Source organism: Syngnathoides biaculeatus, chromosome 1, assembly GCF_019802595.1.
Source record: "Syngnathoides biaculeatus isolate LvHL_M chromosome 1, ASM1980259v1, whole genome shotgun sequence".
Classification (NCBI taxonomy): Eukaryota; Metazoa; Chordata; class Actinopteri; order Syngnathiformes; family Syngnathidae; genus Syngnathoides; species Syngnathoides biaculeatus.
Window position 1 is genome coordinate 6,082,573 of NC_084640.1, and position 14,081 is coordinate 6,096,653.

The 14,081-nt window shown below is 42.2% G+C and overlaps 1 protein-coding gene across 6 annotated transcripts in view; it reads right to left on the reverse strand.

Moving 5' to 3' along the window:
• The window catches only part of anln (anillin, actin binding protein), a 103,017-nt gene that overhangs the window by 37,828 nt on the left and 51,108 nt on the right, over positions 1-14,081 (reverse strand). For all 6 annotated transcript variants that reach the window (XM_061843268.1, XM_061843536.1, XM_061843360.1 and 3 more), the window contains 3 exons: positions 6,048-6,227; positions 5,848-5,974; positions 5,624-5,672 (listed from right to left, as the gene is read on the reverse strand). In XM_061843268.1, the coding sequence (XP_061699252.1) occupies positions 5,624-5,672; positions 5,848-5,974; positions 6,048-6,227 (356 nt within the window). The remainder of the gene's footprint in view (positions 1-5,623; positions 5,673-5,847; positions 5,975-6,047; positions 6,228-14,081) is intronic.

The window sequence follows — 14,081 nt, forward strand, 5'->3', positions numbered from 1 at the left end:
TAAGGCCTTTTTAGGGGCTTGACCGGTTTTCGCGGATTTTTAAGGACTTTTAGGAGCCCCTAAATGCACCTTCGAAAATGTAGGGGGTTTTAGGGACTTTTAGGGCCATGTGCGAACCCTGTGCCATAGAAAACACGCTGTGCCACATGCTATGACAGATGAACAAGAGATTTTCTGATTTTTCTGGCGCCCCTTCTGAGACTGAAGCTCTTTTTGAAGAAGAGAACATCTCAGAAGCAAGTGAAGTGACCGGGGCCATATTACCCTATCGTTTTGAGCCATATTAGACGACATGCGGATCACTTCTAACTGACAACAGACTCCCTGACAGACAAATGAGGAGGACAAGGAACCCGATCAAATATTCAAAATGATTGGCCCATAAATGTTCGATTTCCTAACCCTTTTACAAGTCTTGTGTATGTAGCGTAGTCAGGAGACACATGCCGGGCAAAGTAAGTACATAAGGGGTGCCCAGACACTGGTGGCCGATGGTGAGGAGAGCTCCTTTCTCCTCCAAGCACGTAACCTCCCACATCCCCGGCGACCAACCTCCACACGGCAGGCCACCGGCTATCTGCCACACTGCCTTCCTGGAACATTCGCTGGAAAAAACATTTATTCAAGTTTGGTGACTATACGTCGTTTGGCTAGCAAGGTCATGTTACATGCTACTAAATGGTCTTTGTACTTGTCTTGTATTGTATTGTGTGTGATTAAATTGTCTTGAGCACAATACAAGTGCTTTGTAAGAGTTTGCTGGTTTGACCAAGATGATTTATTCTAAAATCCTACGTAACATACGCTATAAACTGTCAGACAAATCAGTCCCTGCCAACTATTATTTTTTTAATGGCTCTATACACACCTAGCTGTCATTTGGAACACACAAAGCTCTTGTCCTTTACACCTGTGGAATCCATTGTTCACGACAACAGGGTCTTTTGGAAACGTGTCAAGAGTGAATCCATCCTCCCAAGTGTTCGAGCAAAATCCAACAATACAATGAGACGGCATTTTGGCTAACACTCAAAAAACCCAGCTAATTTCTCACCGGTAAAACAGGTATAAACACTCAAACCTAGCACTGTAGGTGTCTGCAAAAAAACGTCACTTCCTGGTTCTTCTCCAACACAAATGCCTTGAGAATTTTCATGGCAGGAGATGAAAGAAATATGGCAACATTCTGACGTGCTGTGAACAAATGAATGGGTCCATTCCAGCTTTTTTTTTTGGGTGAACAACATTACTAAAAATTATGTTGTATGTGTCAGTGGCCCTTTAAAACACTTGGTATCAGACCAACTGTCCCGCAACACCGTTGAACAGTGAATACTGCACATTAGCATGGCTACTGATTCACAGCTGTACTTAGAGCTCCAATCATGTGAATATATTAGTGTTGCATTAGATGAGAGTTCTGATATAGGAGACAGGACTTTGCTAAAGTGCTATGACACACAGTTTAAATGTTTTAAAATTACAGCCTTGTGGTCTTGGTAACCTGTAGGAATCAACTTTTCTTACGTTGGTGTGTGAGCTCCAGTATGATGTGCCGCTTTCATTTGTATGAATTGGCTCTTTGCCATAACAGGACAAAAATGTGGCTCTTAATCTGCCTGGTTGACCACCCCTGCAGAAGATGTAGCATCGTAAATGGAAAATTTGTCCTTGCTGCTCTTTGTAGAGCTAAACTAGCCACTTGCAAACATCTGCGAAAATATTTAAAAATGCTACACTTCAGTGCTTTTGAATCCTATCTGCGATTAGTATGGGATGCAAAAAATGGGGTAAGTATTTATTTATAGCTTTGCCAATTAAAAAGTTGAGGAAAACAGTCGGAGGACACGGTTGGAAGAGTTGAGCTGCCAAAAGAGTCATGGCTGTGTTCTCATCACTTCAGCGCAGATTCTTTTTATTCGTTCCTCACAAAGAGCCTAAACGACCTTGTGACGTGAAACCCGATCAAAAAGACATGAAAGAAAGAAGACTCAAAGCTGCAAACAATAAAAGACTACCGAATAACTTGAACACCATTTACTGCAGATTTGAAAAGGAGACTTTCACACTCAGGCGGGCTCTCCCATCTCTGGGCTTGAGGTCACCAAGATGGTTAAAAAGCTCCCCAGTGGTCATAAAAGGTGAATGAGATTTGCCGGGAGTTCCGAAAGACTGAATATTGTTGGGTTGTCCTGGTTGACACACCTCTGCAACATTGGATCGACATCGAGGACAGTGCCTCTGGAGTGGAAGACTGGGGTGGTGGCCTCCTTTTAAGAAAGGGGGACCGGAAGGTCAGTTCCAAGTGCTGGGAGATCCTACTCCTTAGGCTACCTGGTAAGTTCCATTCAAGAGTGACGGAAAGGAGGGTCAATTGGGAAGTTGAACGTCAGATTCAGAAGTGTGATTTTCATCCTTGCCATGGAACAGTGGAGCAGCTCCAGAAAGAGTGGTTGGGATGAGGCAGAAGTCACAGCTTAAACAGTCTGGTTCCTTGGGTCAAGCGACTTCTCAGTCAGAGACAACATAGGAAGCATCTTAACTGGGCCAAGGTGAAGGGCTGGAGCGTTGTCTTGTGGTCTAAAGTTGTTGTTTTTTTTCTAAATGAAAGTAAGGTGTGCATTTCATACGGGAATCAAGGTCCAAGGATTTGGAGGAAGAGTGAAGACGAGAACCCAAGCTGTTTGAAGTCTAGTGTGAAATATTCACAAGGGTGCAACATTTAGTTCATCCATCCATTATCTACTGCTTTTCCAGGTCGGATGGCGGGGGAAGTAGAGTCAGCAGGGATACCCAGACTTCCCTTTCCACAGCCACTTCTTCCAGTTATTCCGGAGGGATCCAGAGTCGTTCCCAAGCCAGCAGAGAAACAGTCTCCCCGGTGTGTCCTGGGTAGTCCTCGGGGTCTCTTTCTGCTTGGAGGTGCCCGGAACACCTTACCAGGGAGGCGTCTGAGAGGCATCCAAATCAGATGCCCCAGCAACCTCATCTGGCTCCTCGCAATGCGGAGAACTAGCGGCTCGACAGTGAGCCCCTCCCGGGTGACCAAGATTCTCACCCTATTTCTCAGTGATGTTCCGGACACCCTGAGGAGGAAACTCATTTCGGCCGCTTGTATCTAGGATCTTGTTCTTTCGGTCAGGGCCCACAGCTCATGCACAGACGTGAGGGTAGGAACGTAGATCGAATGGTAAATTGAGAGCTTCGCCTTTTAACTTCACTCCCTCTTGACCAAAACGGACCGATACAAAGTCCGCATCACCGCAGACACTGCACCATTCAGTCTGTCGATCTCCTGCTCCATTCTTCCCTCACTCGTGAACAAGACCCCAAAATACTTCAAGTCCTCCACTTGGGGAAGGATCTGATCCCCGACCTGGAGAGGGAACCCTCCCCTTTCCCATCTGAGGACCATAGTTTTGGATTTGAAGGTGCTGATTCTCATCCCAGCCGCTTCACACTTGGCTGCAAATCGCTCCAGTGAGAGCTGGAGATCGAGGCTTGATGAAGCCAACAGAACCACATCATCTGCAAAGAGGAGAGATGTGATGCTGAGGCCACCAAACTGGACAAAATCTATGCCTCAGCTGCGTCAAGAAATTCTGTCTATAAAAGTTATGAACAAAATCGGTGACAAAGGGCAGCCTTGGTGGAGTCCAACTTACACCAGAAACGAGTCTGAGTCATTGCCGGCAATGCAGCCAAAACGCCGACATAACCCCCCCACAGGACTCCCCGAGGGACACGATCGAATGCCTTCTCCAAGTCCACAAAACATCTGTAGACTGGTCAGACAAACTCCCATGCACCCTCGAGGATCCTGCTGAGGATGAAGAGCTGGTCCACTGTTCCATGGCCAGGACAAAAATTACACTGTTCCTCCTGAATCCGAGAGTCAACTTCCCGACGGACTGTCCTCTCCAGTACCCCTTAGAAGACCTTACTACCGAGCAGTGAGGAGTGTGATCTCTCTATAGTTGGAACACACCCTCCCGGTCACCCTTCTTGAAAAGGGGGCCCACCACCCCAGTCTCCCAATCCAGAGGCACCATCCCGCAAGTCCACGCGATGTTGCAGAGGCGTGTTAACCAGGACAGACCAACAACATCCAGAGCCTTTAGGAACTCCGGGCGAATCTCATCCACCCCCGGGGCCCAGCCACTAAGGAGCTTTTTAACCACTTCGGTGACCTCAACCCAGAGATAGAAGAGCCCGCCTCAGAGCACCCAGACTCAGCTTCCACGTGGGAAGGCGTGTTGGAGAAATTGAGGAGCTCTTCGAAGTATTCTCCCCACCAACTCATAACATTCCGAGTCGAGGTCATCAGCGCCCCGTCCACACTATACAGTGTTGACGGTGCACTGCTTCCCCCTCCTGAGACGCCAGACCAGAATTTCCTCAATGCCGCCCTGAAGGTGTTCTCCATGGCCTCACCAAACTCCTCCCACACCCAGGTTTTTGCCTCAGTGACCACCAAAGCCGCATTCTGCTTGGCCAGGGGGCACCTATCAGCTGCATCCCTCACTGTTGGTGTCTACCACTGTGTTCGTGGGTTGCCGCAATACCAGGCACCGACCACCTTATGGGCAGAGCTCCAGTCAGCCGCCTGAGCAATGGAGACACTGAACATTGTCAACTCAGACTCAATGTTACCCACCTCTTCAGCGAGGTGAGCAAAGTTTTTTTCGGAGGTGGGAGTTGAAATTCCTTATGACAGGGGAATCTGCCAGCCAATCCCAGCAGACCCTCACAATACGTTTAGGCCTGCCACGTCGACTGACAGCTTCCTCCACCATCGGAGCCAACTCATCACCATGTGGTGATCAGTTGACAGCTCCCCCCCTCTGTTCATCTGAGTGTCCAAGACAAGCGGTCGCAAGTCCAATAACACGACCACAAAGTCGATCATCAAACTGCCAGGTAGACATATGAACACCCAAATAGTAATCAGGAAGTGTTGTGTGCTCAAAGCCAACAAAGCAAGTATAACAAGTCAAACCAAGGTGTGGCTCCGTAAGAAGCACATCAAGGTTCTGGCATGGCCTAGCCAGTCTCCAGACCTAAACCCAATAAAAAAAAAATCTTCAGAGGGAGCTAAAACTCTGTTTTTCTCAGCGACAGCCCAGAAACTTGTCTGATATAGAGATGATCTGCGTGGAGGAGAGGGCCAAAATCCCTCCTGCAGTGTGTGCAAACCTGGTGAACAACCACAGGAAAGGTTTGACCTCTGTAATTGCAAACGAAGACTACTGTACCAAATATTAACATGGGTTTTCACTGGTGTTGAAATACTTATATGCATCGGTATCACACAAATTTCAGACCCCTCCATGATTTCCAAGTGGGAGAACTTGCAATACAACAGGGTGTTCAAATACTTATTTTCTTCACTGTTAACACACACACACACACACTATATATATATATATATATATATATATATATATATATACACACACACACACACACACACACACACACACACACACAACACACACACACACACACACACACACACACACACCACACACACACACACACACCTCATTTCATTAAAGAGGGGACATATGGGGACAACACTTCCTTCATTGTTAAAAGATGAAAAAGTTTAAAATATACTCACTAGACAATAGACTTCAAGGTCAATAGCAAACTCACTTGAGACATCAGATCTGTAAGTGCAAAAAAAATAAATAACCGTAATCAGCTGCATGCTCATCACATTGCAACGATTCAATGTAGTTGGCTTTTTTTTTTTTTTTTTTAAATACTTTATTTCATCCAAGACTAGTGAAAAGGTCACATAGTTCATATTTACAGTTCCAACTGTGTGTGCGTGTGGCTTACATGTTGAATTTAGTCGGGTAGGTTAGGGTGTCTCCACTGAACCCATGGTGTGTGCTCGCGAGGGGAGTGGCCACTATGTTTTCAACTCCAGCCCGAATCATTATGAAGAACGAATGTTTCATTGATTCTGAAATGAAATTTTTTTTTGTCTGTAAATAAATTACAGAAATAATCATTTGTTAAATTCATTTCAACGCTACCTGGGTTATTGGCAGTCGAACAAACAAAGTCTGCCTTAAGAGGCAAGCGTAACTCTTGCAGCCAGATGGAGCCCTTTGAGGCTAAGACGCTTGTGGGTTCTGAAGCAAAAGGATATTGGCTCGCTGAGCCCTCAGCTTCCAGACGTTGGAGCTCTCTCTTGAGTGCCTCCCTCTTCTTACCTTCAGGGCATAGTGAACTAAGTCAGATTCAATTTAAAAAAAAAAAAAAAAATATACAAGTGCAAGAACAGCAGCAGAAAAGTCAAATCAAATTTCATCAAGACACTATAATCAGATCTTAAATTCGCCAAGAATGAAGTACAAAAATGAGCACTAAAATTTGAAAAAGTCACTGCACTGTTTGAAGAGCAGTATAAACTTATTAAATCCTTAAATTAATTTAACAAACAGCCATGAGTGTCTGAACAGCTCACAACAAAAGTAACTATTTCATCTATGCGAAAATGTACCAGCTGAGCACAAAGTGTCAATACAGTATTTTGTGTGACCAGTTCATTTCTAAAACTGCAATACCTATGACCAGAACGCAACATTTTAACACTGGAATCCTTACTCAAATAGTATCCTCACACCACGTGCACAATGCTTTCGCAGGCCGATTGATTTTCCGAATGAAGTCACTTAACAGAGTGGTAAGTTCCTTCTTTTCAATTGTAGACGGTTTCTCGTTCCAGCCAATTCCATCTGAAGTTATTTTTGACATATCTAACAATTTCTTTCACTAGAGAGGTGTCTTCATATCAAGCACCGCCATCGTGTTCATTTGCAAATGGCCCCATAAACTGCCTTGTGTACAACAAGCATTTTCATTGGTAAGGAGGAACACATTCGACCAATCAACAGACCCGCATCAAAATTTCCACCTTGCTCGCAAAAGTCTGATTGGAAAATAAACGAGTGTGGATTCTGGCACGGGTGACGTTTGGAATATTGCAGAATAACTGAATATATATATTTTTTTAATCTATGCAATTTAAAAAGACGGCATTCTGCCTATAAACGGAAAAATCATATTCCTGATAAACACAATAAAAACTTGTCTGAAAGTAAGGCCTAAACTTGGCCGTTTCCTGTAAAGCAGGCATGTCCAAAGTCTGGCCCGGGTTCCAATTGTTCAACTATGTTCAAATTTTCACTGGCTCGCAACCTCTATTTAAAAAAAAAAAAAAATAATAAAATTTAAAAAAAACTATTACATCTGGCCCGCTTGCACCGTTGACTGCTGTGTAATATACTTGTATAAAAAATATTTTACATTTGACCAGAAGATAGCAGCAAGGCTATGATCATTGTTGCACTTGACATCTGACATTTTGTCATAATTTCAGAACACCCCATTTCAAAACACGGCGACTGCAGCTAAAAAAGAAAAGTTGACAGTGAGTGTCTCCAATTCCATAACAAGTGGAAATTGGAGGGGTTTATTTTTTGCTGACATATGCAACAACTGTGTCTTCTAAGTTGCCCTGACACTGCAGCTGTTTAAGGAAATCAATGTCAAGCAGCACTACCAGACAAAACATGCTAATTACGACAAGCTTACTGGAGATGAATGTGCCAGAAATTTGAAACGACGAAGCTGTTATTAAGGCACAGCAGCACTTTTTCACAAGAGCCCGTGAGTCAAATGAAAATACTACAAGGGCAAGCTACAAAGTGGCAATGATGATTGCCAAGCAATGCAAACCTTTCACTGAGGGTGAATTTATCGAAGACTGTGAGCTCAAAATAGTTGCGAAAATTCATACTAAGAAAAAATATTATGCCAATGTTTGCCTGGCTCTTAACACTGTGGTACGCTGTAAAGATGTTTCATTAGATATTAAGAGAATTACAGACAAAAGGAGCAGAGTTTGGCTTTTGTTTTTTTTCCGAGCATGCAATGAAAGCATGGATGCATGTGATTTTTTTGAGAGGACTGGCATTTTTCCATATTCCAATATTTAAATTTCATTTGATTCAAAAGCATGTAGAAGCCTTCACAGTGCTTCAATACACTAAGTCACCATTTGTTGTTTAGGCAAAGTCAGGAATTGGATTCTAGATGGTATGAGTCACTGTTATACAACAGGCCTGGTATACAGATCTGTCAAGCTTTAAAACACCGAAATTACCCAAAAATCTGCAGGAAGAAAAAAGAGGCCTGCTTTCATTTCTGTACTGTTTCCACTTCAATCAATGATGCCATCTCCACCGCCCCGCACGCTGTCCTGTATAAACACTAAGGGACTTTCCTACCGAAACATGACGTACGCACCAATCCAAAAAAATGTACGTAGAAAAAATATCCAGAATTATGAATCTGTACGTACGCATGAATCCAAGCACATTTCCTTAATACATCACAATCAACATAGAATTTAGCACATGGAGTAGCTGACTCCTCCTTGTCTATGCCCACATTTAAATATGCAAATCATATTTAAATTAACTTAACACCTGAGATACCAATCGCACATTGACCAGGAAAAAAATTAAATGTGGAGGTAATGAAGAATTTTTTTTAATCTTCAATGAGATATTGCTCAATGGAGGTGTGCAAGAAAATCACTGTCCTGTCACTGTCCTCCTGCATTAACAACGCAATAGGGAGTAACTGGATCAAGTGTGCGGCTGTCACTGCTGTGGGGTCAGAATAGTGCACACACTGAACTAAAAAAAGTGGTCACATATTAAAGATCTAATCCAGAGGACCTATATTTTATTCATGTATCACACAAACGTAGCTAATTTTTCATAAAAATATTTCAAAAATTCTCAACACAACAGATAAGAAATAAATTTGCGCCAAAGAGCACATTTCTTTTGTAATCCAAATGCCTCCGATGGCTGTTTCAAACAGAGACTCTGTAGAAGCTGCTGCTGTGTGAAGTCCTTTCTAGACAACCCCAGTAAAGAAAATGGCTTCCTATAAAGACAATCATACACACTGCGAGTGGAATCTAGAGAAGATAGCCATAAGAAGTTTTTTATGTAAAGCTCTGTGGAAGACATAGAAACTTAAGGAGGAATTTTCTAATTCTTCCCATGTTCGAAAAACATCCCATGTAATTAAACCATATATGTTCGAACCTGAGTTGACGAATACAACACAAGGACAGGATTCGGTGAGAGCTGACGAAGTTGACGTGCAACTTTCCACCCAAAACACAGACTGGTAGGTGCCTCAAGAAATAATCTAATTCAAACATGTTTAAACGCCTGATGCTGCTTCCACACAACAGTGAGTCGTTTGTTGTTGTTGTACTTGAGACTGACTCGGTTTAAAACCAAAATCAAAACCTTCGGTATCGTTCTGTGTTTAAAAAAATCACGTTTATAGCCCATTCTTCACATTATTTATATGCATTTAGCCCATATTTTAAATAATGCACCTAACACTTGAGAGCACACACTACCGTAGTCGAACTTCAGAAAGATCTCAGTGTCAACAGTACACTAACTTTATACAGCGTCCAAATTTCATCACCTCCTAAACATCACATGGAAATGTATCTCAGCTGACATATATATCTGTATTGTACTTACATTTAAAACGAGATACTTGTCAATACTAAACAATTGAACACACATATACTTACTTACTATAGAAGCCAAGTGAACGCTGTACCAGGTTTTCAAAGCAGCCCTCTGTGAAATGCTTGGAACATATTACTGTCGACTTTGATTTGTAAGTCCAATGCGCCCACTTTGTCTTCAAAAACCTGGTCCAAAACCTGCCTGATCATCTTTCGGCCATTCATGTAAGATGACTCAGTCATCGTTTGACGTAGAACAGCCGTATGCAACGCACTTCTTCACCATCTTTCCTTGCTTTTTCACTCTCTGGCTAGATTTTGTCTGGATGTGACGTCATACTCTGGGGGGTTACGGAACTCGCCGACTCTAAGTGAGATTTTTAACAAAATTTTGAGACTGACTTTGACGCTAATTTATTTAATTTCTGTTGTGTTGAGAATGCTTTAAATGTTTTTTAAATGAAATTTTAGCTACATTTCGTATGATAGACAATACAGGTCCTCTCGATGAGATCTTTAAGGTAGATATGAAATGGAGGACAGCTGCCCACCGCCAAAGTGTGGCCAAAACAGAAGGAAGAACTGATGCAAAGGGTCTCACACTGTGAAAGGAGAGAGTTGCTGCGATCATGGATGACACTGCTCTCACAGAGGAGGTGGGATAACCTGTGGGTCTCACAGGAAAAACACCATGCATTTTCATAACACACAACAAATGTGTTCAACGTTCGTACACTTCCAGAGAATCAAAATTCCATGAATTTTCTATGACTTTTCAGCTACTCAACACAAAATTCCATGACTAATATTGGGTTGACTGGTTGTGGCGGACAGCAATATTTCAGCTATATGATCGTGTGTTGCCACTTAAATAATGAGTTCCAAAGCTTAATGTAGTAAGTGCATCATGATGAGTGTGAAATTTACGAGGAAATTGGGTGTTAGAGAGGAGGATGCACAAGATAGGCTTAGATGGAAAAAGGTGACACGCTGTGGCAACCCCTAACGGGACAAGCTGACAGAAAGATTATCGAGAGTAAACACAAGCAAGCAGCATGTTTAACGGATTTTGTAATTTTGAGTGTACCCCTGTAAGAGCCTTGGGGGGGGGGGGGCACAGGTAAACAATTCAGGAGACCGTGTGCTTTCGTGTTGAGAGGGGGGGGGGACTGTTGTTCACTGCGCTGGATTGGTTTTCATGTGCGCTGAGAATGTTTTTCTACTCCTAAATTTTACACGCGTGACTTTTCGTGCTCGACTGTACAGATTTGCGAGTGTGATCGCACCCGCCAAGTCACAGTCTTAAAATCCCATGACATTCCCTGACCCAAGCCAAATATATATTTTTTTTTATTTACCAGACTTTCAAAGACCTGGAAAAGGTCATGTTTATTCCCATGATAAGCCAGAAATTCCCTGACCCGTACAAACCCTGGTTTATACAGTAACCTACACTCAGCCATATGAGATGGACGTTCATGTGTAAATGCTGTATAGTATTTGGTAATAGGACTTGATCATATCAAAGAGGACATCAAACACATTGACTCCCATTTGATCGTTCAATTTATAATTTTAATACACAGAAGACACATAATGGAGAAAAAAGTCCTTTGAATTGACTTAATTTGAAGATGCTCATCATTGATAAATGATTAAAAAGTGTTATTACCTTTTTTAAGAAGAGGAGTTAATCAAATTTTAACATTTTAATCATGTGCAACTGATGTTAATGTTCAAATTGAGTAAATTCAAAAGACTTTTTAATCTGTGCAGTCGCAGCCATGCATTACATGCTCGGAGGATACATCCACCATTCTTGGAAACTCTTTTGGTATCCCCAGCATATCTGACACAATTACGTTTCAACAACGAGTTGCTATTGTACCCGTGTAAACTGATAAAGAGTCCTTTGAATTTAGTTAATATGTATATCAATTATCATCGATCCATTTTCTACCGCTTATCCGGGTCGGGTTGCAGGGGAAGTAGTTTCAGGAAGGATACCCAGACATCAGTAGCTTGTGATTAAAATGACAACATATTAATTAAATACAATGGTTAAATAAATTCTCAGTCCTTACCACAATTATATTGTTGAAATCAAATGTTGCCAGCCATTAATTGTTCATGTGCAGATTTATGGTTTTTCTAGCATCAACTCAAATTGTCGCCAAAGTACCAACATCTGGAGAAAAGTGCGTACGTCATCTATGAATTTGGCGTGAGGCACCGCACATTTCCACGATCATTTCACTTTTGATACATCGAAACTTTGAATTGAAACAGAATGTACGTGCATACGATCCTTTTGTACATGAGGCCTCTGGACTGTAAGGACTCATGTCAGTGTGCTGTTCATAGACCTCAGTTTAGCATTAAATTCCAACATCATCCACCAACTAATTCACAAACTGGACCAGCCGAGCTCAACACTTCGATGTACAACTGCCTGCTGGACTTTCTGAAGGGTAGAACGCAGGCAGTACAGGTCGGCAGCAACACATCCAGCACCCTGAACACGGGCACCTCAAGAATATGTCTTGAGCAGCCTCCAATTCACAGTGGTCACCTATGACACCTCAAACCTTCATCATCATGTTTGCAGATAACTGTGGTGGGTCTCATCGGCAACAGAGACGAGACAGACTAAAGGAGTGGGGTGAGCAGCCTGGTAGTGTGTTTTCTGATGGACACTCTCTCCCTGAAAATTGAGAAAACCATGGATATTTCACGACCAGCACTCTCCCCTGAACATCAAATTGTTGTGGTGGAGAGGGTGCAGAGCACCAAGTTCCTGCGAGTGCACACCAATGAGGAACTCTTCTGGACAAGCAACATCTCATAAGTGTCTAAGAAAGGTCACCAGCATCTCTACTTCCTGCATAACCAGAGAAAAGCAAGAGCCCATCATGTTCATTCTACAGAATGACATTGGTGAGTATTTTTCGTAGCTGCATCACTGTGTGGTACATAGCCTGCCGCAGGACTCTCAATCGCATATTATTCAAGGGAAGGAAAAATGAAGCATGTGTTGTGGGATCAATTTAGAGTTTGGTGAGGGAAACTTTTACCTTTGTGTCATCTGTGACAAAACACTTCTACTACTAATTTGCACTCACTTCTGAATGGATATAATACAAAACATATTGCATTTCTAAGGATTGTTGCACAACCCACAACAGACATTATGACATCATCATCATAACACAGCACAATAGATTTGCACTTTGGAAGCCATGAAAACCATGGTCTTAATAATTTCAGAATGAAAATGAGTAATTGTGTGATTTTATAAACAATGATAAACAAAGTTTATAGTCAAATAGCAAGAAAAAACAGTAAGATGCAAAACAGTCATTTTCCAATTTTTGTTTTCCTAAATTAGAAGGAAAAACTAATGTCTGCAATGTACAGAGTACACGTATTTCAACATGTGTTACGACACTAACCCAACTTCACCAGTGGCCAAAGTTCTCGAAAGCAAACAGCTGTTGTCCTGGTATTATTGGATATAATAATCTGACAACCAAGATTTAGTGGCATGACTGTAAGTGAATGTTCCTTTTGTCATGCGGAAGCTCGGGCAATACCGCGGCTGCTGCAAGATTCACTAGTAGGGGTGCCCCAATCCGATCTCTGAAATGGGAAATCCCTCTCATGTCAGCAAATAAACGTGTATCAGATAAATTCAGACTGGAATGAAAATCTCAGGTTTTTAACCGCTCTCGCACATTATCCAGCAGTGCCCTGTTGGTATTCAGACCCAACAATCACAACAACAAATATTGAAAGTAGCAAAGCAAATTTGTCTATACAGCCCATTTCATAACCAAGATCACTCAATGTGCATTACAAGATTAAAAGCGTTTAAAAAAATAAAAACAGTTAAAGTATGGATCACTGCACATAATTGGCAACAAAGTCGCTATGGAGCTGATAATTGACTTGGTAGTGTGATGGTAAGTGATCCTAGCTAGCCTGACTAAACTTGATAACAGTTTGCCACAACACAAACTTGCAGTAGGCGGGAAGTCCAAAACAAATCATGAAAAACATTATTTACAAAAACAGAAAAAAGACAAAAAACTAAAGACAACTTTGTACTCCTGCGGTCGACAATTTTATCACGTGACCTACACATTGCCCCAGACAGCCTGCCATGCACAGGTAAAAAAATATTACTGCATTCTTTGTGATTGGCCCATTTCAGCCCGATGCTGTGATGACAACAATAGTGTGACTTTGCACGTTCATGGGCCGCATCGTCACAGAATTTCATCTCCAGGTTTGTTTGTTTTTTTTTTCCCACGATCGTAGAGGTCTTAAATGCTCTTCAAAATAGACTAGGCCCCACTTTAGACTTTGCGCCTTACAACGTGGTGCACCTTATGCTGGGAGCATCTAAATAACATTTAAAGAGTATTTAAATAATGTTTGAAGTGCATGTTTTTCGTCAAATATTTTGTGAGTCATTTTATTTGCTACTTATGCT